Source organism: Labrus mixtus, chromosome 11 (assembly GCF_963584025.1).
Source record: "Labrus mixtus chromosome 11, fLabMix1.1, whole genome shotgun sequence".
NCBI lineage: Eukaryota > Metazoa > Chordata > Actinopteri > Labriformes > Labridae > Labrus > Labrus mixtus.
In genome coordinates, this window is record NC_083622.1 from 22,009,684 (window position 1) to 22,031,999 (window position 22,316).

Consider the following 22,316-nt stretch of genomic DNA (forward strand, 5'->3'; position numbering starts at 1 on the left):
AGAGGTTTCAGAGTGGGGGGGCTGCCCACAGTGGGCGCTCCTGAGCTTGTGGGGGGGGGGGTTGGGTGCCTTGCTCAAGGGCACCTTGGCGGTGCTCAGCGGGTGGCCTGGCACCTCTCCAGCTACCAGACCAATTTCCGGACTTGGTCCGTGCTGGGACTTGAACTGGCGACCCTCTGATTCTCAACCCAAGTCCCTACAGACTGAGCTACTGCCGCCCCCATAAGAACAGAAGGCTGGCCTTTTTACCTTAAGTCTTGTGCAATTCGTGGCCAAATAGACTCTAAAATGATGTTTAGAGCCATATTCAGCTAATATTGACGTATTCATAGGTAGAATATGTCACAGGCATGATAAACAAAGCAGGGTCACACTTCTGGCTCACATTTTGAAGTAAAAGCCAGCTCTGGCATTTCTGTTAAGAAACTCTTTGTTTGTTCAGAATGTATTTTTTTTTTTTTTTTGGGGGGGGGGGGAGCTTTTTGCATTTATTTGATATGATGTGGATAGGAAACCAGAGAGAGTGGGGAATTACATTCTCTTTTAAAACGAAAACCAAAATAACCACGCATTTTTCAAAACTGCTTCAGAACCATAAATCCAATGACCAAAAGGCAGTCAAATGTAGTGTGTCTAATACATTATTGATTCGGATGTGGCTCTACAGTCTGCAATCTGAGTGCAAACAAATCTGCTAGGTTTCTAATCGCAAAATAATAGCTGGTGTTGAGCCACTTTAGGGGTCTGACAGGGAGTTACTGCAGCACCTTCATGAATGTGTTAACACTATTCCCAGGTGTGAAAGCTGAAATAGTCACTGCACACTCCTACGATCAACTGAAACTGAGCTAATGATCTGAAGTGGAGGCAGTGACCTTAAAGAGTCAGGAGGGCTCTGAGAAGTGAGGTCAAGAGAGCTGGAGAGAGGGAGAGGAGAAAGTCTTAGAGGAGAAAGCAATAGGGAGAGAGGAGTTTGACACCCACATATCACAATCAAAATCTTTTATTCCTCACTGAGTGTAAATGTCATTTAGCCTTTCACTGTTCATTTGTTTTTTATTGTTGTGACTGGATGATAGCATTTTAGTGGGTAGCTCGTCATGACAGCCATTGACATTTGCAGCTGTCTAAACGATATGGCGCCATTCAGCCTTAACAATGTCTCGCTGTAATGACTGAGCAAGCAGGTCAGGTGCAGACAGGTACTGCCATGCAAGTTAGAGGCAGGTCTATCTGTCTACGTGATCAGGACCAATTCAACATTAGAACATGAAATAATTTAAGCACTCTTGTGGAGAAATTTTAAATGGTTGAAGAATAGGTTTGGTCCAGGAGTCATCTGTCTCTCAATCAAAGCAAGATTAGGACCAGAGGGCCTCCAGGTTCTGCAAAGCGGCAGATTTAATGAGACTTGAATTTAATGAATGTCTGATACGAGAAGCAATTCACACTACAGGAGTGACATAAACCCGGCTTAAACTCTGGAGAGAAGGGAGGAGATTATATGATCGAGTTACTGCAAGTCTAGGATTGACAGAACCTCCCAAGGCGACAAACTCAAGATGATAAGATGAAACTTTGATGAGGAGTGTAAAGAAACTGGGTTATTGCAGCATCAAGCAGTGACATGATGCAGAACAGAGGAACAGAGAATTAATATTTTATTTTAACAATGTCAATTGCAGAATATTTGCAATTGTAAAAATAAATGTATAAATGCTGCATAATAGAATGATAGAAGCGACTATCAGTAGTGATATCTAATCATTTGTTTTAAGAGAGATAATAGCAAATAGGGATAAAATGTGCCTGAAAGTAGTGGTATGAACTAAATTAGCATTAAAAATATAAAGTAGAAAATTGCATATCTGCTTTATGTTGTTTTGTCCAAAAAAGGTCACTGCTGAAGCAACACAGTGAAAGAACTCATTAAATGAGAGACTCTCAGGCACGTTTTAAAAGCTGCCAACAGGGGATAATTACAATCAGAGCTTCCTGTTTTTCTTCAGACACGTGTCGGAGGCAGAGCGTTCAATGACAGAAGGCCGGCTGCTAATAAAAACCCTCATTAGCTCCTTTTTCAGAGTGATTTTAACCAATCCCACTTCATGGAGATTACTCAGCCAAGAAAACTGGAGTGGGGATGAAATGTGCAGCTGCCTCCTCCTTTTTCTCTCATCCCTGTGGCTTCCCTGCTGGTTAAAAAATAACAGAGGACAGAGAGGAGAAGCTTTTTTCCAGGTGCCACCAGGCTCTAATAGACCTTCAAATGCATCAACAGCCCTGTTGGCTCAATAGAAGGGACAAATAATCCGATCATAGGGATGGCGCTGTAAACAAGGTTGTATCTCAGTTGTTTCGCCAAGAGGAATTCTCTTCAACTGGCAGCAACTTCACACATGTGATAATAAGCTATTAGAAATCACATTACTTGTGGAAATTTGGTTTTCTTTTGTACACAGGGTGCTGTGTGAAACAGGAGAGATGAGGACTCTTCGGGAGATTCTGATTCTGATCTCATAAAATCTTTCAAGTATCTTTATGTGGGTATATGCACACATATACCCACAGGCATATCTTATTGATGTTATTGAATCAATCTTATTTGTACTGATGACATCATATCCCAAGGTCTTCAACGGCCAGGTAGCATTATAAATTCAAATGCTGTCGAGGCTCATTTCAGCAAGAGAAAGCTAAAAGAAGAACAACACAAAGGAGAGGATCTTTGTTATAATCATTTTCATTTTATGTTGAAACTTCTGAATATCTTTCAAGTCTTTCAAGTGGCTCCTGAGACAAACATGAATCTCTATTGACCCTCACAAACTTCACAAAACAAAGAAACATTGTCTTTTTTTTTTTTTTTTTATCTCCCAGGGCGTCCTCCTTCTTGTGATTCAGCTCTGACATCTCAGTTTTTTAGCCTCTCAAGGTTCATTGAATAATTTCCAGCATAAAAGGAGAGGGGGGGAATATTTCCATGAGAATGGCTTCTGCCTCATTACGCATGATAATGGTGCTGATAAGGACCGTCTGAAATGGACATGACATTTTCTGCATCCTTCACCAGCATTTACATATTAATACACAGGTTGTTTTTATTTGTGTGTCTGATTTAAGTTCAGACTATAACATCTGCACCTGACAGGTCGACGTAAATCTTTTTTAACGTGGGTTTTTGTATTTTTAGAGGTACTTGGTGTAAAGAAATGAACACCAAGAAATATATCAGGACCGAAGTGGTGGACTGTTGGTCAGTCCACCACTTCGGTCCTGATATATTTTGGTAACTATCAGATGAGAAAACGTAGAAAGTACAAACCCAAGAGGAAGAATCCTAATGCAACAATGAACGTCCCTGACTTTTCTAATACTTCCAAAATGTATCACAATTCTAACAGCTTCACTTGTCTCGAAGGCTACTGATTAGCATTCTTACTAATGCAGAAAACTCACCATGCTGATGTTGGGAAGCTCAAATGCTGTGTAAGTGTTTTACATTTTAAGGTATCAGGCAAATTCAGAAAATTATAAAAACTAGAAAGACAGAACATTTTTTTTATGAATTTGTTCAAAATATAATTCAGTGGGCTTCTTCTCTCAGGCAGGATCCAATTAAAGTACTGGAGCACTCAAATCACTTAAGGCAAATGTGATTAGGTGCAGAGGGCTAACGTTCCCTTATTACATTTGTCTTAAGTGATTCATGTGCTCCAGTACTGTCTTTGGATCCTGTCTGAGAGAAGGTGTCCTCTGACTAATATTTTCAACGTATTTGGTACTTTTCTTTGTGCACCAACCTCCATTTGGGGAGTGACTGAAGCACAGGAGTTTCCTTCTACTTTGCTAGATTATCTTGAGGGACATATAGTAAAACCTTATATCTAATAGTCTATTGCCAGATAGCCTCTAATCTTAGCATACATCCATTTACTAGATAATATTGAGGCTTGAAACCGATAAAACCTTGAATTAATGTTAACCATACAAAAGCGTTGTATTCTAGTGAGGCCTAACATAATATTGGTGAGCAATAAACCTCCTAGCTAACTTGTTTGCTTACCTGTTACCTGTTGTTTAAGGTTGATAATAGCTGTTTTCAAAGAGTAGATAAGGTAGGGTGACCATATGTCCCGATATGTTACACACAATTATCCACAATTATCTCTAAAATACTAATGTCCCGGTTTAAACCAACCAAAACAATACACCATGCTTGCTACACTGAGCAATGAATATGTTGTATTTTGCACACACTACAAGTTTCCATTTTCAGCCGCCCATGGAAAGGCAGACATACATAGCCATTTTCAAACTGGCAAACAAACGGTGGGTACAGGCTGTAAGTAGCACTGTTATGATCTACATCAGTGAAGCAAACAAAGATAACAACCTACCTAAACAGCTCCTCAGGAGGGCACCTTTGCCTATGACCTTGTGTCACCAGGTCACCGATCTGTGGATCGATACATGTGGGTTTGCGGTAAAAAAGTGTTTCGATTTGGAGGTTTGAAAATGTGGTTAACGCTAAGCCAAAGGGTAATCAATTTGTGACTGTATTGGTCAGCTTCCTGTATGTAACATTAGACAGGTTTTATTGATTTGAGATGTTTCGTTTGTTTCTCTGTCTCCTTGTTTTGCTGTCAGTCTCTGCTTTTCTTCTTCATGTGTTCCTCTCAGACAGTCGCTGATTCTCTCTTTGTTTGAAATCATGATCCATTAAATTCATGTCGGCAACCAAGGCTCTGAGTTTTGCAAATGTTCATCTTGGCACAACTACAGATAGCCTGCCTGATAACCCAGATCTTTTATGACAAAGTTGAAGCCTACCTGCACAAACAGAGAAAGCAGACGGTTAAATATTTTTTACAAGCTAAATGCAAAGAGATATCAATTGTTTACCCTTGTGGGTTCTGTGTTTAAAACGACCAATATAAGGCCCAGAGGCGCCGCTTGACAACAGGCAAGGCAGGCACCTGCTTGGGGCCCCAGGCCAGTAGGGGGCCCCCAAGGTCTGATAAACAAAACCACAGCAGGGGCTCAATATGTGCAACGTTTGTAATGACAGTAGAAAAACTCGCTAAAGGGGCCCCAGCTTACAGCACTCACTCATATAATAGTAAATCTCTGAATGATGCTTGTCTAGTCCTTAGCATAGATGAGAGACACTTTAATGCACTTCTGCAAAAAAAAAAAAAAAATTCTTGATTTGACAGAATCTTTTACTTAATGCAGCTATGAAAACCAGCGAAGCAAACCGTTCTGCTCCAAGTCATTTAATCCAGCATTATTTCCACACATGAAAATTATATCTGGTTCAACACCACTCGCCTGACTCGCACAAACTTAACTTGTAACAAACGTCTAACACGTTGCAGTTCTGTTAAACCTGTTAGAGACTCTCCTGCTGTTTTTCTTGTCTGCCAATTGTTTATTTCTTCTCCAAATTGTTGATTTGCCTGGCTGCCAAAAGCACTGTAACCGGAGGATATATCAAAAGAATAGGGACCTGCCAAATACAACACATTTCCTGCAACCAGCCTCCTGAGAAGAAGCCGATCCGTTCTGAACACAGGTAGCAAAGTATTTGTGCTGTAGTAGGATAATTTACCCTCTTACCTGCAGGGCAAGTTAATGGATTGGTACTTTTAGCATTCTCTAAATGAATGAAGGAGAGAGGTGCATTTCAGGATGGCAGTATTCCTCTACAGTCTGATGGCTCTTGACATTCTCTGCATTTCTTCCATCCACTTGTGAGCAAAAGCGGTGAAGCAGCATCTGTGTATTTGAGAGCAAAAAGCAGGAGGCTGAAAAAGCATTTGTCTTCTCCACAGAAATCCAGAGTAAGAGATTAACCGTTCCCTCTTTTCCTCGTTGCATGTACCTAACGCTTTCAAAATGATGCTTTCATCTGATTCAGCATCAGTAAAGGTGAACATTTAAGATTTCACACCCACTCTCTGCTTTATGTTATCATAAACATGACATACTACTACTACTGCTGCTGCTGCGATAGTGAAACATGTCAAATATATTCTCATTAAGTTTTAAACAAGACAAGATCCAGTATTCAAACACACAATGTGGTTTTAGAGTATGAGTCTCAAAGGTTATATCATCAGATGCAGTCAAGCTGTGGAAAGTTTCATTTTAGAACCTTGCAATCCTTTCAGAGGAAGAGACAGTCACAGAGGTTGAAAGACCCCAGCTGTTTGAAATGATTTCACATTGTAAAGACGCTTGAGATGCTTCGGAGGCTGCAGATGTTCTAGATTGAAAAGCCTCAGAGGAAGATAATGTAACCCTGCAGCAGGTTGGTGTGACACGCCAGCTTTTCCTTGACACTTCAGATGCAGAAACTCAAGGAATGTGCCTTTGTGAGAAGTTATCTATGCAGACATTTCTAAAAGCATAAAGTCAATTTAAGTTATACCTTTTGAAAATATTTGGAATTATTATTTAAATTCAATTTAATTTAATATTCAAATCAAACAACTTTACTAATCCCTCTTAGAGCAGTTACTTTGGAGCATCTTAGAAGAATAAAGACACAGTGACGTACAAACAGTAAATTATGCATAAGAGCTAGAAAAATACAATGGTAATGGACCAGACTAAATCAAAACAATGAAATGATCGTTCACAAAAAGATAAAAGGATCTGTGGTAATGAAAGGATAAAAGGTCAATAAAAATATAAAACCTAAAGAGCTCTAAGGAAACTGATGGCAGAGGGGATGAACAATTTAGAATGACGGTTAGTTTTACAAGCAGGTAAATACAAAACGTCGTCCTCATGGCAACAGAGAAAACTCACTTAAAAGCACGTGTCCAAAAGAAGCCAAGGAGGCTCTGCTGGCTACAAAAAGAACCAACATCTCTTTGTTTCTCTCCAATAATCTTAGACCAGATTTTAATGATGCTGTTTAGACTGTTTCTGTCCTTAACTGAGAGGTTGTGAAACCTCCTTCTAGCCTTTCTTACTTACTACTTACTTACTTACTTTCTTACTATATAAAATAATTCCATGGTTTTTAGGCTGTTCAATTATTTTGTGTTCTTCTTTTGTGTAACCAGTGTTTAGATAGTGTGTGCTTCATGTGTGTGTGTGTCTGACTGTGGGCTACATTATACTGAATGCCTGGACCTCCCCCAGGGAGAGTGAGGGACCCCAGCCTCTGGCAGCCTTATGTTGGGGGTCGCAAAGTGAAACGTTTTTTTAACCAACGCTTTAGAGTGGGAGCTTTGTCCTTGATCTGCAGGCATTTCCGAGCAGCAGAAAACACAAGAGGTCTCTGTTACAAAAATCAACCGGTATACGCTCATCATTGAGCTCATCAAGTCCTTGCACCCAGGTGTAAAAATGTTGTTAAGCTGTAGAACAATTGTTATCCAGTAATGTTGAATATGTGGGTAGCTCCGTGAAACAATGAACCAACAGCAGATTGACATTTAGTACATAGGTCTGATAAAATTTGCATTCATTCTGAGCCTGGCTTCAGGCGTAATGTTATCTCTCCCATGTTGAATTAGATGCTAGAACACCATTGGGTCTGCTGCAGGCCTCTGGTGCTATCACAGTCCCCAGATCATCAGATTCCCATCTGCCTTTAACTGTATCAGCGTTTTCCAGCTTGAGGTTCCAAAGTGTCTTATAAAGCTGTTCGCTAACAACTTTAAGATGTGTGTTATCTACCAACAAAGATTCTGCAGGGAAATCTGTCACTCAACTCTTTTAAAGGGATACTGAAACATGAATCTGTACTGACATTGGGTCATATATGTAGTAGAAATGTAAAATAAAGGTGCCTTCTTGGCTGAGAAAAGGCAGAAAGTGTATTTTTGGCTCATGTGGATGAACTTCCAGAATGCACAGCATTACAGACCACTCCCACTAAGGTCCTATATTTACAGACATATTTACTACAACACATACGGCCGTTTCCTCAACTGACTCCGAGATTTCTTCCAGAAGTGGGCATTGGCATCTTGGAAATTCCTGGCAGAAAACAGACTCTATGTCTGTGTCCATAGGTAAACAGTGAGAGCACCTACACTACCAGTCCACCCCAGCTCGAGCCGGCTCCGGGCTCCTCGTCCTCATCGCTGCCGACAGGCAGGCCTTATGTCTCCGGCAGCAGCCGAGACACAAGACCGGCCTGTCGGCAGCAGCCGCCTCACCACTATATTGCGGCTTGTAGAGATAGCTAAGAACATTGGATTCGAGCACAAGACCTTCAAAATCCCCTTCCCCATATCAGTTTTTTTTTTGCCATTATCAGCTTTCTCCATAGAGCCTGTTAGCATAGCTTCCAAGCAATATGGCGGACGTTAAGTTTCGATTCTGGGAGTGAGTTCCCACCCACTGATCTGTGATTGGTCTGTAGCTTCAGTGGTCAAAAATATGAGGAACTAGCGTTGTAGTTTCACCCCCGTTAACCACAGCAGCCGCCGATGATGAAAAATTATGATTTTTGCGTCACTGGAAGCTCCTTCTCAGACTTAGAAATACAAAGACTTCCTGTCTCAGGGGAAAATGAGGGCAAGATGCACAACCATTCAAAAATACTACCAGGTTTCTAATGATACAAAGCTTAATGCAAATGGGTGAAACATCCCTTTAACTTAGTCAGAACCTGTTGAAAATAAAGGAAATCAGCATTGGTAACATCTAATTTGCTTTTTGCAAGCTGAAATATGAGGATTGTCACGGACTACTTTAAAACCCCAATAGCTCCAATCAGCAAGACCAGCTGAAAGACCAGGAGGGAAGTCAGGGTTTTAAACGAAGAGCAGTTAATAAGGAGAAACAATCACTGTAAACTTCTAATTTTTCTGATTCCTTGCCACATATTCAACATATTCTAAAGAAATATATAGAATTAACTGAAACCTTTCCAGAGGCGATATATATGATGCATTTGTCTAAATGACCAGATTCACTACTGAGCCAGGGAGAGTATCCACTGCATTTCACATTCACACCACAATTACACACTGACGGCAGAGGCTGCTATGCAAATCGTTCATCAGTAATCAAATTCATACGCTTTCACATGAGCAATTTGACGCTCCGTGTTTTGCCCAAGGACAATTCAACATGTGTCTGCACTCTGCGGGAGCTGAGGAGTGAACCCACTACTCAACCGCTGAACCACAGCCTGAGGCCTGAGGACAGGTTTTGATAACGTTGGGGGTGTAGCTTAAACGAAGATGTGCAAGACGCCGGGCATGGTCATGCAGATTAGGTGGAGACTTAACAATGTCCGTAGTCTGTTTTATAAAATAGTTCAACATTGTTCAATTGATTTTTCTTTTTCTTTCATGAGCGAAGTTACTCACAATGGCCAACTTTTAATTGTTGAATCATTGTTCCTTGAAAGAGCGTTCATTTTAGAAAATATGTCCGGCCTTTACACTGTTCAAAGCACTTTTATAATTGAAAGGTAAAGTGTTTAGTTGGTTTAGTTACTTTACTTTCCTGATTATGAACACTAGCAGCACTGTATGCTTCAGATTCTCATTTATTTTGCAGACAAAGTAGAATTAGTAGTGAATTAATAAAGTAGTACATTAATTATCATATAAGCTGCTCTAACGTGTCATTGTGTGTGATGTCAGTTTTTTGTTTTTTAAACTCCTGCAGAGCCTCTCTTCCCCTGACAGAGTTGAATTGTGCCCAAATGTTCTGGTGTGTGGTGAATAAATTCATCCTGACTGAGAGTTGCTTTGACTCCTGAGCTGTGATGTTTTGAGGCAGACGGAGTTTTGTGATTGGCTGATGCCTGAACGTGGTTGTTAGTGATGGATCGGCACACTTTCCTCTAGAGACTGCAACATCTATACTGAGTTTACATCAGCGTGCATCTTTGATTGCCTTGACATGACATGTCACTCTAACACATGTATAGATCTGTGTCATAGGTTACACTCAGGGAAAAAAAAGACTCTGACAAACACTTGTATCCTGATGCAGCGCACGACTTAACAACATCTCTAACCACAGAAACGAAATCAAACACAACACCGATAAAAAAATAAATGATGTCAGAAATACTCTGAAGTGGAGATAATGAACACTCAACATTACACCTGTCACGTTTAAGGTATGATGGAGTCAAACTTCACCTTCAAATTAAGATTCTAAAACAGAACTAACAGATATGCTTACAGATGGGTTTTTTTTAAACTATATTCTAATGCAGGTTTCACACAAATGCAGTCTTGTTCCTCTTTATAACTGACTGTAAATAAAAGGTTAAAGTAATTGCGCCCCTTTAAATGTCATCTCTCGTTGTAGTGACCCGGTCAGACTGACAGCCCCGAGCTACAACATCTAACATTGGCATCAAAGTAGACACATGTAGTGTACAGAAGCTGAAAGCACACATACAGCATCCATTTCATTTACTCCATTTTCTCGTGATTAGGAGTAATTTCCAGTGGTTTTCTCGAGATCTAAACTTATCCTGTTGTCAAATCAGGTTTTCACATTACAACAGATTTATTTATTTATTTATCTCGAGATAACAAAGCTAGTTTTCTCGTGGTGACGGGATCATTTTCTGGCAATTTAGAAGACAAAACAACAGGCTGGTACCTGTGATAGGACAAACCATTACTTGCCAAGCTTCCATTGTCCATATACTCATTTGGTAAGTTAATCCTTATTTATTGGGTTTTTTTTTCTTGTGCTATTGAAACTCTGGGTATACAAGATGAATAAGTGGAGATCTTAGGAAAGCAAACTGTAACTACTTGCCATCACTGTAAATAACATGTAAGGATGCATGTCCACTTAGGGCTTCTATATCGGTTTACATTAAAATAATTTGCTTTTATTTGAGATCGTTAGTTTTATTTCAGGTATATTATGTGTTACTCTGTTAGTGTTTCTACATATTTTATTTTGTCATATCTCTTTTCACCATCTGGTAGAGACAAAGGGGTCATGCACCCCAGCAGATGTCATTTACAGTATTAAAATGTTGGTAGTTAAGCTGCAGAAACACTTTTGGGCTTTGGACATTTTATTTGTTGTATTTGTGTATAAAAGACAGTTTCCTAGCCAGAGTGCTCACAGATCAAATGTCATTTTCTTTATGATTTCCTTATTTGTACATTTCCGTGAATCCGTTCGGTACGAGTTTCAGGTGAAATCTTCTGTTGATTTAAGAATATCTCTTCACTGGATGTAAAAGAAGATCATCTTTAACACTGACGCAGCAGCGTATACAAACACAGTCATCATGTTGCTCTCAGAGCTCAGCGAGCACATTAACAGAAGTCTTCTAATGGTGGAAATGATGCAGAAGAAGTAAATGAATGTGGTCTCAACAGAAAACCAGATGGTGAATACTTAGCCAAAGAGCCTCCCGGAAGCTTTTCCTCTCAATCATCTCTTCTGAAGCACAGTCCACATTTCTCACATCACCACCTTGCCCGACATTTATAATTTATATTGAATTTAATGCATGCACAACAATATGAAATAAAGAACTGCTAGAGTAGAATTTGCAAAATGAAATATTTTTTTATTTCTTATGTATCCAATCCAGTAATGTATTGATGAACAGTTTGAATGTTGTCACATTCGCCTTCAGTAGCCTTTTTGCCTTCGGCTTCACCAGTTTGTTGAACTGACTCTTAAAGTCAACAAGCATCTAATTTGTGTTTGATAACCGAAAGACACAGTCAATAGTAGAAACTGACACGGCTTGTGTATTTGAGTTGTGATCAATTCATGCCATCTACTGTATGTTTTAAGTAGTGCAACAACAACACAAATCTTTTCACATCATTTTCATTATATCTTTTTTTAATTAACATGTATTAACCTGGGCAATTCATTCTATTTTTAATCATCATTGTTGTCAACATGTCAAGGTGCTGTTGAGTAACCCTGGGGCTCTTGGGATACTAACTCTAAACTTGATTACAGGACGTTATTTACGTTATTGCACCGTATTGATACATTTTATAATTGTATTTGATTTCCTTACTTTAGGAACAATAAAGGGATGAACTGAGTTATTTTTTGTGGCTGTAATTATAATTGCAGATGATGTGCTGTACAAAAAAAGTTTTTAAAAAATGGTGCTTCTTAATCATACTTTTCATGCACACATGCCAAGGAGGCTTTGTAATAATGTGTATGCTACAATACATGATGATAATGATTTTTTAAAATTAAAACATGAGTTTAAATAGCCCTCATACTGGAGATTTATGCAGTTTTATTAGAATTAGATATATACTGTACAAAGAACAGCAGTGATGTGACACAGTGTATTAGTGTTAGTTTTTGAATAGTGGCAGCACCTTGATCATAATTCATTGATCCAACAGTCATCAAACTAAAAAAATCACGCTCAGTCTTTTATTCCACATAAAACCCTGATTATTAGCACATGCTTATAAATCTGAAAAAAATTCAAGTAAAAATTGTAAGAGCACTTTTATCTCTTTAAATCACAAGCTGCAATAATTTATAAACTCCCTCCCATCATAGAAAATATGTCATTCATTATGCTCAGAAAAACAAAGCCTGGTTTCACCTGGAGGCCATCAGCAGAACTGAAAAGAGAATAAAAGAGGAATAAAAGGAGGATTAAAGAAGAGTCTTTTAATGTCAAAGATTGAAATCATTCAAATAAAAGCCAGGGACGGCCTTACCTTCCAGCGGTTACCACACTCATTACACAGAACAAATGTGGTCATTGGTTCATCAGCACTACGAGTCTGCACCTAAAAAACACACAAACACAAACACACATTCACAGGAGGTGAAACATACACAAAATTCAGTCTGAATTCCAAACAACAGCTTTAACAACACATGATTCACAAAGCTTCAACATTTACACGTATTGGGTTTATTTTTCCTTTGACCTCTGTATTTTAAAAAAAATAATGCAAAGGATCTTGAAAATCTTGAAAAATCTGCACATTAACCTTCTAAAACATGAACTGTAACCTCACAGTCTGATTGTGAAGTTTCCTGTCTGGTTTTCTCCTACTTTCTCTCATGCTGTCATTTCCCTTTGCACCCTCTCCACTGACTACTTATAATACATAAAAACACATGATTTTTATTTTTTTGCTTTGTTGAAACTTTTGTTTGGGTCCTTGTTCTTCCTATGCGTGTCTGTTTACCTGGTTGTAGGTGCAGTTCCTCTTCTTGCATTTGCCGCACTGCAGCAGGTCGGTGCTGGTGCCTCCAGTTTTGGCCATTTGATGTTCCCTGATGGCCTCCTGTGTGAGAACGTTCCTCAGCTGCTTCAGCTCGTCACTCGCCATCTCCTTCAGAATATCACATGGGTACAAAATAAATAGCAGATAGTGAGTGAGGTATACTATTAATGAATTGAGTTTCATTAAAGTTAACTATGCGGCTGCAGTGTTGTGTACCTCAGCAGACATGCTGGCAATGCGGCTCAATTCGATGCTTCCTGCGAGGACGTTTCTGCGAAGCCCGGGGTTCTTTGGGTCCTTTAGGTTGCTCATGCGGCTGCGGACTCTGTTTTTATATTTCATGTCCGTGGCCTTGATCTCCTGGTAGATATGTGCAGGCTGTGCAGTTAAGGCAGATCAAAACAATGATGTTGAACAATAGAGTTTTGGCTAATCACAGAATAAACTCATCAAACCACCCATACAACAAAAAGTAATAAATAAATTGAAGGATATGATCTTCAATCTCTGCAGCCATGCTGTCACAGTTGGTTCCAAAATCTTTGAAGTCATCTGTGGAGAGCAGAAAAAACATGTCATGTTATCTGCTGCAGGGAAAGCTTTGAGTGTTTTTTTTAGATTAGTCAACTGCACAGTCTCTTAGAGATTGCAGTTTTATCCTCACTGTCTGTGCGCAGGGCGGCTGCCAGCAACCCGATGCACTTGTCTCTGACAGAGTCTCCGGTAGTGAGGTGAGGGGACAGAGGACCTCCAGTAGAGCTGGGTGACATCGGGCTGGTCGGAGTGGTGGGTGATTTAGGGGTGTCCATCTTGCCCTTTCTGCAGAAAAAGGACAAAACAAAATAATTGTAGAGGTGTCATTGCTGATGTGTTAGTCTGAATTGACTTTTTCCTTACTGAGCCTGGAATTTTAACCAGTCTTATTTTTTGTGGTCCAGTCTATAATTTTTTAAACCACAAAACATTTAGACATTATACTTTAAAGAAACATGTAAAAAAAAACGTTTTACTTAGCGATAGCAGAACACATGAATGGAGCAATATGTAAGATACCTACTGAATTAATAAAAGGGCATTACTATATGATCAGACATTAAGGAAACATGCTATGTTGAAGCGCTGACTGCTCTGACAACAATGCAGCAGCCAGTATGTCCTCCTTCTAGGTCTTGATTCTGGTGTGGAATGGTTTATTTTTGTTTTGACCAGAGCATGTAAGGAGTTTTAAGGCACCCCCACTTTGGATGCTTTAGAAAATTGAGCGCGGTTAGAGGGCAGAAATGTTATGAGACCGATGCAGAGCCGGTTAGACACTGAAGCGTCTGTGTCCGTGACATGGGAACTTGCATGCACCTCGACTCTACAGAGGAGGGAACTGGGGCGACAGCTCTCTCCAATGTTTTGGATTTGGGCTGCTGTACCTTCAGATGCCAGGTGTCAGAGTTACATAGTGCTCCTTTAACAATTTATCACATTAATAAGTTGATATGGCCACATGTTAGCAAAAAACAAAACTAGATCATTCATGTCAAACAAACTTTAAAGATCAATTTATAAGCTTAAAGTTGATTATTTAGTTGATTGGTATCAGTGAATAGTGGGTTCATCAAAATTACACTTAATTAACAAAAACATCAGGCTGTTGCTGCGAACAACAAGAAACAACAGCCAGACAGCCAATCAAATGGAAAGTTGATGAATTCATATTTAGTCCAAAAATTGCCTCCCAACTTAGAATGAGTGAACTTCATCAAGATTGATCATAAAATCCAGAGTATCATCAGCGTATCATCATTATCAACCTGGAATGACGTGTATGTTATGAATCAAGTCACATCGAAACCTTTCAATGCAGTCAGTTGAGGGTTTCCTCATCGGAGGTCCAGGCTGAGAGGCCTTAGAGCCTTGAGACTCTCTCCTTCAATAAAAAAAAAAAGTCACAATCATCATCATCAGGGTTTCCATTGAGTGCAATATTAATGAAAACTACTCTCCCCCTTCTCCTGTTTCATTTACCTTTCAGCTGGGAGCTTCTTTGCTTGTGGTGAGCTGCTTTTCTTTGATTCAGTGGATTCCCGTCTACAGTCAGTAAAGGGAGACTTTCAGTAAATCTGGTTTTGTCAATTTGTATTTCATTTCAAGGTGTGAGAGAGATTTTAAGAATGGTATACCACTCCTACCTGTCAGGTCTGGAGTCAGTTGACTGACATTTTACAGGTGGGCCGGGCTTTGAGTCACAAGACTCCTTCCTGCAACGAAAGAGGTATGTGTGTGTGAGTTTGAGCACTGGACCTACTTTGGTTCAAATACAAGTTTGAAAGCAGAAAGCACCCGAATAGTGTGAGAAATAAAACAGCATAAATAGAAAAACAATGTAAAGAGGAATTTAATTTCCAGCTCCTGCACACCTGTGTTTTTCTTTTTTGACATCCACATTAGGCTTTTTCAAAGGCGGCACTTTAGAGTCACATGAATCTTTCCTGACAAAAGACAACAATTGTTTTTATTTTCAAAAAAAATCCACACACAGGACGGTACAAGTATAAATGCATTATGTACTGCAGCCATCAAAGATAAGTCTAATATCACACAACCTCTTTGTATCCTTGCAAGCTTTTTCACACTCATGCTTAGCCAACCTTTCTCTCTTGGCTTCATCTGAGTGTTTTTTTGGCACTTTGCTATCTGATGAGTCCTTCCTGTAAAAACAAAACATGACCTCTCATAACAGCACAACAAGCATCACATACTGACACTACTGTGTCAATATTTCCTGCACAAACACGAAACAGATATTACAGTCCGAGGTCACTGGTCCTCCAAAGTCAACACCAACGTCATTTAGTCAACGATAAATAAGAGGCAGAATAATTTCCAGATCCTGGACCTGTCTTTCTTCCCAATCTTTTCTTCTCGATCTGACGTCTTCTTCTGTGGAGAAGGTTTACAGTCTGATGACTCCTTCCTGCTGTGGCAAACAACACAAGGATTCAATACAGAGAAGGAAGAACTCCAAATGAAATCACTGCTTATTTTTCCAAAATAATACAGGGAAAAAACGACATGCAGCTCTGAGAATTCATATGATCCAGACCTCTCCTTTTTCCCATCAAGAGAGGGACGCTTCACAGCAGGCGGGGGATGAAGGTGAAGAGGAAGTGGAGGAAGAGGCGCGTTGGGGTCAGGAGGTTCCTTTCTGAAGGAAAGACACACTCTTGAGCTGAGCTGAATCCCCTCATGGTGATAGTGAATGGTTCACAAAATGAGGCTATGCAGTGAGCATGCAGACTCTGACCTTGGAGGAGGAGGATGAAGGTGAAGAGGTAGAGGAGCGAGGGGAGCGTTTGGGTCTGGTGGAACTCTCCTGATGTGAAAATCAACACTTGTTTGAGATAAAATCTCACGAGTGTGCACAAGAAAACAACTTCAGAAACGTGCACAGAAGTGCGCCTGACCTCTCTTTCTTTAGTTCCAGTGAAGGACGCTTCACTGGAGGAGAGGCGGGTCGAGAAGCTTGAGGACGAGGAAGTCTAGTGGAAGAGTCTTTGGTGTCCTTCCTGAACAGATGTTACAACAGATCAGAGCACTGCAGCTCAAGAGTCCTTGATTATGTAGCATGCTGTTCAAGCTCAATTCCATCTCCTTATGGTAATAAAAACACGACTGACCATGACAGCATGCAGCATGCACACCCATGAATCCTGTTAGGCCGTGAGTCATAAAACTGTAGGAACAAATGTGAGTGCAAATGAGAGTCTCAGAAACATTTATTTCATGCAGGATTGTTCACTCTGTCTTGGTCTTAGGCACAAGTCCTGACCTGTCTTTTTTCTGGTCCAAAGAGGGCCGTTTGATCGGCAGAGGAGGCCGAGCAGGTCGAGGAGGAGAGGGAACCTTGGTGGGATACAGGATGCAACTATCCAACACTCCCCTCCTGAAAGAAATCAATGAATCTTAAGCTCTGCAGGACGTTTTTTTTTTTTTATCTTTTACCAGTTTAGATCCACCCCTCACCTTTCAAATAATGGTTTATGAATGTCCGCGGGCCTCTCACACAGCGCTCTCTCTCTGTGCAGCGTGTTATTCGGCCTCTCGTGTCGACTTCCTTCTCTGTGTTTCTCTTTCTTCATGTCGTCTACATAGCTTGGCTTCTTCACTTCCTCTGGGTGTTTTTCCTTTTTCACTTCTTCAATGAGCCTCATTTTGTTTGGTTTTTCAAACGGCCAGTCTCGCCTTGGTTCTGGCTTGTGTTTCTCACTCTGTGGGTCTTGAACAAGCTTTTGTTTCTGGTTATCCGTTTCTGCTTTTTCCCCGCCTGCAGATCTTTGTTTTTTAGGTTCTTCCACAAACTTCTCTCTTCTAATTTCTTGCGGATGTTTCTCATTTTGGGACTCCTTTTGGTGCTTTTCATCGCTGGGGTCATCTGTGGGTCTCTTCGTGTTTTTGTGTTCATTGTTATGTTTCTCTTTTACGTTTTTATCAGAGTGTTTTTTGTCAGGATCTGTGTCCTGTTTCGGTTTGACGTCCAGTCGCCTGTGACTAACAGAGACAAATGAAGTGTCATTTTTGACCTCCGTTCACGAGCCAGAAAATATTTACCAGTTCAACATACAACTGGGTTTGTTGTTATAATGCAACTTAGGCCCCATTCTGACAGTAATATTACTGCAGGAGATGAGTTCTAAAATATCTAAAACAGTTAATCTGGTTAGTTAGAGAGAAAAGTCTATCTTTTCTATTTCCTTTATTGACTTTAGTTTTTGTTTCACAATTATAAAGTATGTCTTGTACAACTCCTAAGATATTTTTGAATTAATCGCTCCTCCAGACTTAACCTAAAATAGGTGTAAAGTGAAAAGAAACTCTTGCACTTCAGCTTTCAGAAAATGACCTAAGACGTCAAAAACTCCTTCAACACAGGCACAATCCAAAGAAAGAAATCACTTATAGCAAATGTCTAAGGTTTTGACGTTTCCTCAGAGTCAGACTGTTGCTTTGTTTCACACTGAGTAAGACGCGGTGCCATAAAATAAGTGTAGTCCTAATGAAGCTCTGGGAGAGGCAGGAGTGGTTCAGATGTTAGCACATTGCAGACTATCACTTCTGCCATAGACTCGTTAGAAATGTGCTATATTCAAACATTAGCCATTGTGATGGAAGTGTCTATTGTTATAAAATGTTCCCATTTGAAGCAATGGCAAGTAGTCAACTTTGATAGGATACGTTTTTAACAAGAACATTTAACAAAATGTCTTTTTTTTATAGCTTTACTTAAGATTGTTTTACTCTGTAATTATGAAAATGTGTCCTTGGTGCTGTATATTGTTTTTGTTTGGACTCTACACTGACATTTACTGCTCACTTCCAGAATTACCATTGTGTTTTTCTCAATAAAAACAATACTGTATGTAAGAATGACGCAAGTTCAGCCATCAGCGGCTGCTGGAAAATGCTACTTCTTCAAAATAAAATGATGACGAAAGACTACTTAGATGACAAAGAGGTGAAAACAGATTTTTTTTTTAAAGCTCCCAAAGCACATAAATATACATTTTCTTTACATCATCCTGAAACAAATATTCATTTTCCTGCTGCATTGTAATCCTCAAGGCACTCAGTGGTGTGTTACTCATGACAGCTTTCTTTTACCCAAGTTTTCTGAGTGCTTTTCCACAGATGTTTGTATTCACATGCAGAAGTCGAGATAATAGACACGTCTGAACGTGTACTTATAATGTAAGTCTATCGAGTTGAGCAAACGTTCCCCTGTTTCACTGAACTGAAGCAGACAGCTCAAACACACATTAGGTGTGTTGACTCTGATCATGTGACCTGCGGAGACATTACTGACCTGCTCTGTGTCTCAGAGGGGGAGCTGTTAGGAGACGTCCCCGATTTGCTGGAGTCCAAACCATTCTTTATTTCTGTCGGTTTCTCAGGATGAGAGTGGCCCGAGTCTGTGGGAGTGTTTGGATGAATCACATCAGAAAATCATTCACTGATGTCTTTATTTCTAGCACAATATCACTACGAAAAAAGAACAGTTCAATTCTGAAAATGTTTAACTCATGCATCATGTCACAAAGAAGAGTACCCAGAAGTCTTTTCCAGTCTTTGATGAGAACCTTTGCCAAGGCAATGACTTCCTCATCTGTGCAGTGCTTCCTGATGCCGTTAACAGACATGCCGATCCTCGTTTCCTGAAAACAAAAACACACAGACAAATGAAAGCATTAAAAGTCATGCATGTTGCTTTGTTAGGTAAATCATTATTGCATTGTTTTGCATTAAATACAATGTTTAAAATAATTTGTAAAACAGTATTATTACAGTTTTATACATTGATGTCATACAGTGGAGCCTACCTGGAGGAGTTTGAGTGTCATATTGAATTCTTTCAGCTCCCTCAGCAGGTCGATGGCTCCCTCCTGCCAATCAGCAGACTTCATTTATACACTGAATCTATCAATCTTGACCATCTTTTTTTTATCAAGGTGTAATGATAATGTAATGTGCAGATTGTATATCATCAAATAAGGACATTTCAAAACAAATACAAGTAGGATATGGGCATTGAAAATGAACGTGTGTGATTGTTTGTTTTATTATGTAGTTTGTGCTGACTAGTAAACTTTCGTTTGTTGTTACTGTTACTCCAGCTGTAAACGAGCGCAATGGAACAACGTCCTGTTTACATTGCAGTCAGCCACAACACAGACAGACACACACACACACACACACACACACACACATGCGCGCGCACCTGCAGAAATTCGACCTTGGCTGCGTTGTTTACTTTCTGTTGCATGAGTTACTAATCACACTCAATATTGCAACCAGCAAAAGTTTTCCGCAAACTTGTCCAAAAGTTGACAAAACCTGATTCACAGGCTGTGTCGCTGCAGACTCTGAGACAGAAACGTCCTGCGAGTGAAATGTCTGCAAACAGTCGGCAAGCACCTGTTGACCGTTTGTTACAGCACTGTCAGTTTCAGATTACAGCCATGCAGACTCTCTAAACACACACTTTCAGGAGAAATCAAACGTTTTCAAAAGATAAAATCTGGAGTAATCCGTTTTATTTCGACCAAGAGTCGTTCACGGGCCTTCTGTACAGCACGAGGTGGCGGGACAACGCGCCACCTGTGGGTGTCATGATATGGACTCACCGTGTTATTTCTAGACACCATCTTGTCCAGTTTTTTGGCAATACGGATAAGATCTTCCTCTCGCGTCATCGCTGCATTTACTCGATCAAAACGAATCGATTATGACGGTTAGATGCGTGTATACAAAGAAAGGTGAAATTAATATTACAAATGTGTGTCCGCTGAGGTCGGACTTTACGCACGGCGCGCTCCATTCAGCCCAAAGGCGTGTCCTGCAGCAGGATCCCAGCTGACCTGCTCCACACATGACAACAACTAAATATAGACACGCCGGACAACACCACTATCTAAAATACCATATTTTAATGTAATCAGACGTCCTTTAAAAGAGTCCATCTCTTTAAATACTTCCTCATTTGCATGCGAATCAGTAACTTATTCATTATTTTATCTTCAATGTTATTGGCTGCATTTTTTTTGTCATATTAGTTTACCTTAGGTTATTAGCAGAGAGCTTACAAGAGCCTGAAGCTGCTTTTCCTAAAAATCTGCCTGACACTGAATGCACCAGTTTACTAAATGTTTGTAAGCCCACTCTAAACTTCAGCTCTGGACATATATTCACCAAATGTCCGCAGCAAGGAGTAGATTTGCAGATGTTATTGCAAAAAACAAGTTACAGTTTTATTCAAGCTTTCAAAAAGTTTGCTAAAAAAAAAAAAACTTCCTGGATTTTGATTATTCGTGTTTTCCACCAGAGGGCGCCGTGATGCAAATCTATAAACTCTGACAATTGATTGTATTCTTTTTTTCAGCCTCTCAGCTCCTGGCTTCCACGCCAAACCTATCAGATCATTTCATGCCATTTATTTATTTATTCGTAAGGGACCTATACAATATACATAGACGAACTGAAAACGGCCATCCAATGCAAGTATCAGAAATCTCTATAGCAGATGCTAATTTGCAACACCTGTCCATAGAAGTTATTTTGTGAGAATAATAAAAAATTAAAAAATAAAGTACAAAAAGAAAATGTTAAAAACTTGCACATGCCTTCTTTGCAATCCATGTAAACATTTCAAATAAATTTTCCTTCTTCCTCTTCCTAAGGAACCTGTTTTTAGAGGTCTTTAAAGGTCTTATGAAAGTAATCATGATTCAGGTATTGGGGCTGTTTTCCATACATGCAGAGATACTTTTAAAGTGATAGCCTAATATGCAACTGGAATTACTTTATTTGAAATGTCTTGATCCTGTAATTGCAATATGTCTGTGCTGCCCGCAGTGCTTTGACGGTGCGTGCACAGTGAACTAGCAGAGGTCAGTAAAACTACTTCTACGTTCGTAGAAGAAAACTCAAGCAAGTGCTTTCTACAAGGTCCTGGGTATCCTTGTAAAAATGTGCTTATATATTATCTCTGACAACGTCTTGGACGTGATCACTTACAGACTGTTTTCATAGGAATTCTCTTAAAGGGGAAACACACTCCCAGAACTGGATCCATGCAGGCAATTACTCCTTCAGTCCACTTGGAATTGAGCTGCGCTTCAGGCCAGACCTCTGAGACGTCCCTGCTGCCGGATGTCTCGACGTTTGTGGGAAGCAAGGACATGGGAGATGCAAGTTGCAACATTTCTTTTTTGAAGTTAGATTAAATATCAGAGGATGAAGACTTGAGGTTTTAATCTGTTTGGAGTTCTTGGTCTAGAAATGTACCCGACAGTTTATATGGAAACAGTTTATGTAGACAGAATGCTCACTAACATAATTGTATATCATTACAGAGCAGGATTGGCTGAAGAACTTCAATGTCTGCCTTAAAGGTAAAGTTTTTGTACAAGAGAGAGTTGAGATTGTAAGACTAAAATGTGGACCATGTCCCATTAATCTGGGATCAAAGTGTGACATCGATGTTTGCTGTGAGGGGATTTGAAGATAACTTGATGGCAGGTGAAAGCTTGTCCTGAGCAAAGAGCATGATCTCTTTACTCCGCTGTTACACAACAG

The 22,316-nt window shown here is 39.9% G+C and overlaps 1 protein-coding gene across 4 annotated transcripts; it reads right to left on the bottom strand.

Moving 5' to 3' along the window:
- Positions 1-11,789: 11,789 nt before the first annotated feature.
- tcea3 (transcription elongation factor A (SII), 3) lies at positions 11,790-20,599 on the bottom strand. Of its 4 annotated transcripts, none has more exons than XM_061050880.1 (21): positions 20,366-20,599; positions 19,562-19,624; positions 19,291-19,396; positions 19,048-19,153; positions 17,211-17,735; positions 17,017-17,127; positions 16,652-16,753; positions 16,492-16,560; positions 16,291-16,392; positions 16,084-16,164; positions 15,791-15,895; positions 15,605-15,676; positions 15,377-15,445; positions 15,213-15,275; positions 15,040-15,114; positions 13,861-14,015; positions 13,687-13,748; positions 13,413-13,562; positions 13,158-13,304; positions 12,678-12,749; positions 11,790-12,578 (listed from the first exon to the last, which is right to left on the bottom strand). In XM_061050880.1, exons 1-21 carry the CDS (start codon positions 20,432-20,434, stop codon positions 12,570-12,572), a joined length of 2,313 nt encoding a protein of 770 aa, XP_060906863.1. In that variant the 5' UTR covers positions 20,435-20,599; the 3' UTR covers positions 11,790-12,569. The 4 variants fall into 4 exon arrangements, with proteins under 4 accessions (XP_060906863.1, XP_060906864.1, XP_060906865.1 ...); XM_061050881.1 differs by having other exon boundaries at positions 16,084-16,161; positions 17,017-17,130; XM_061050882.1 differs by having other exon boundaries at positions 15,836-15,895; positions 17,017-17,130; positions 20,366-20,598.
- Positions 20,600-22,316: the final 1,717 nt, after the last annotated feature.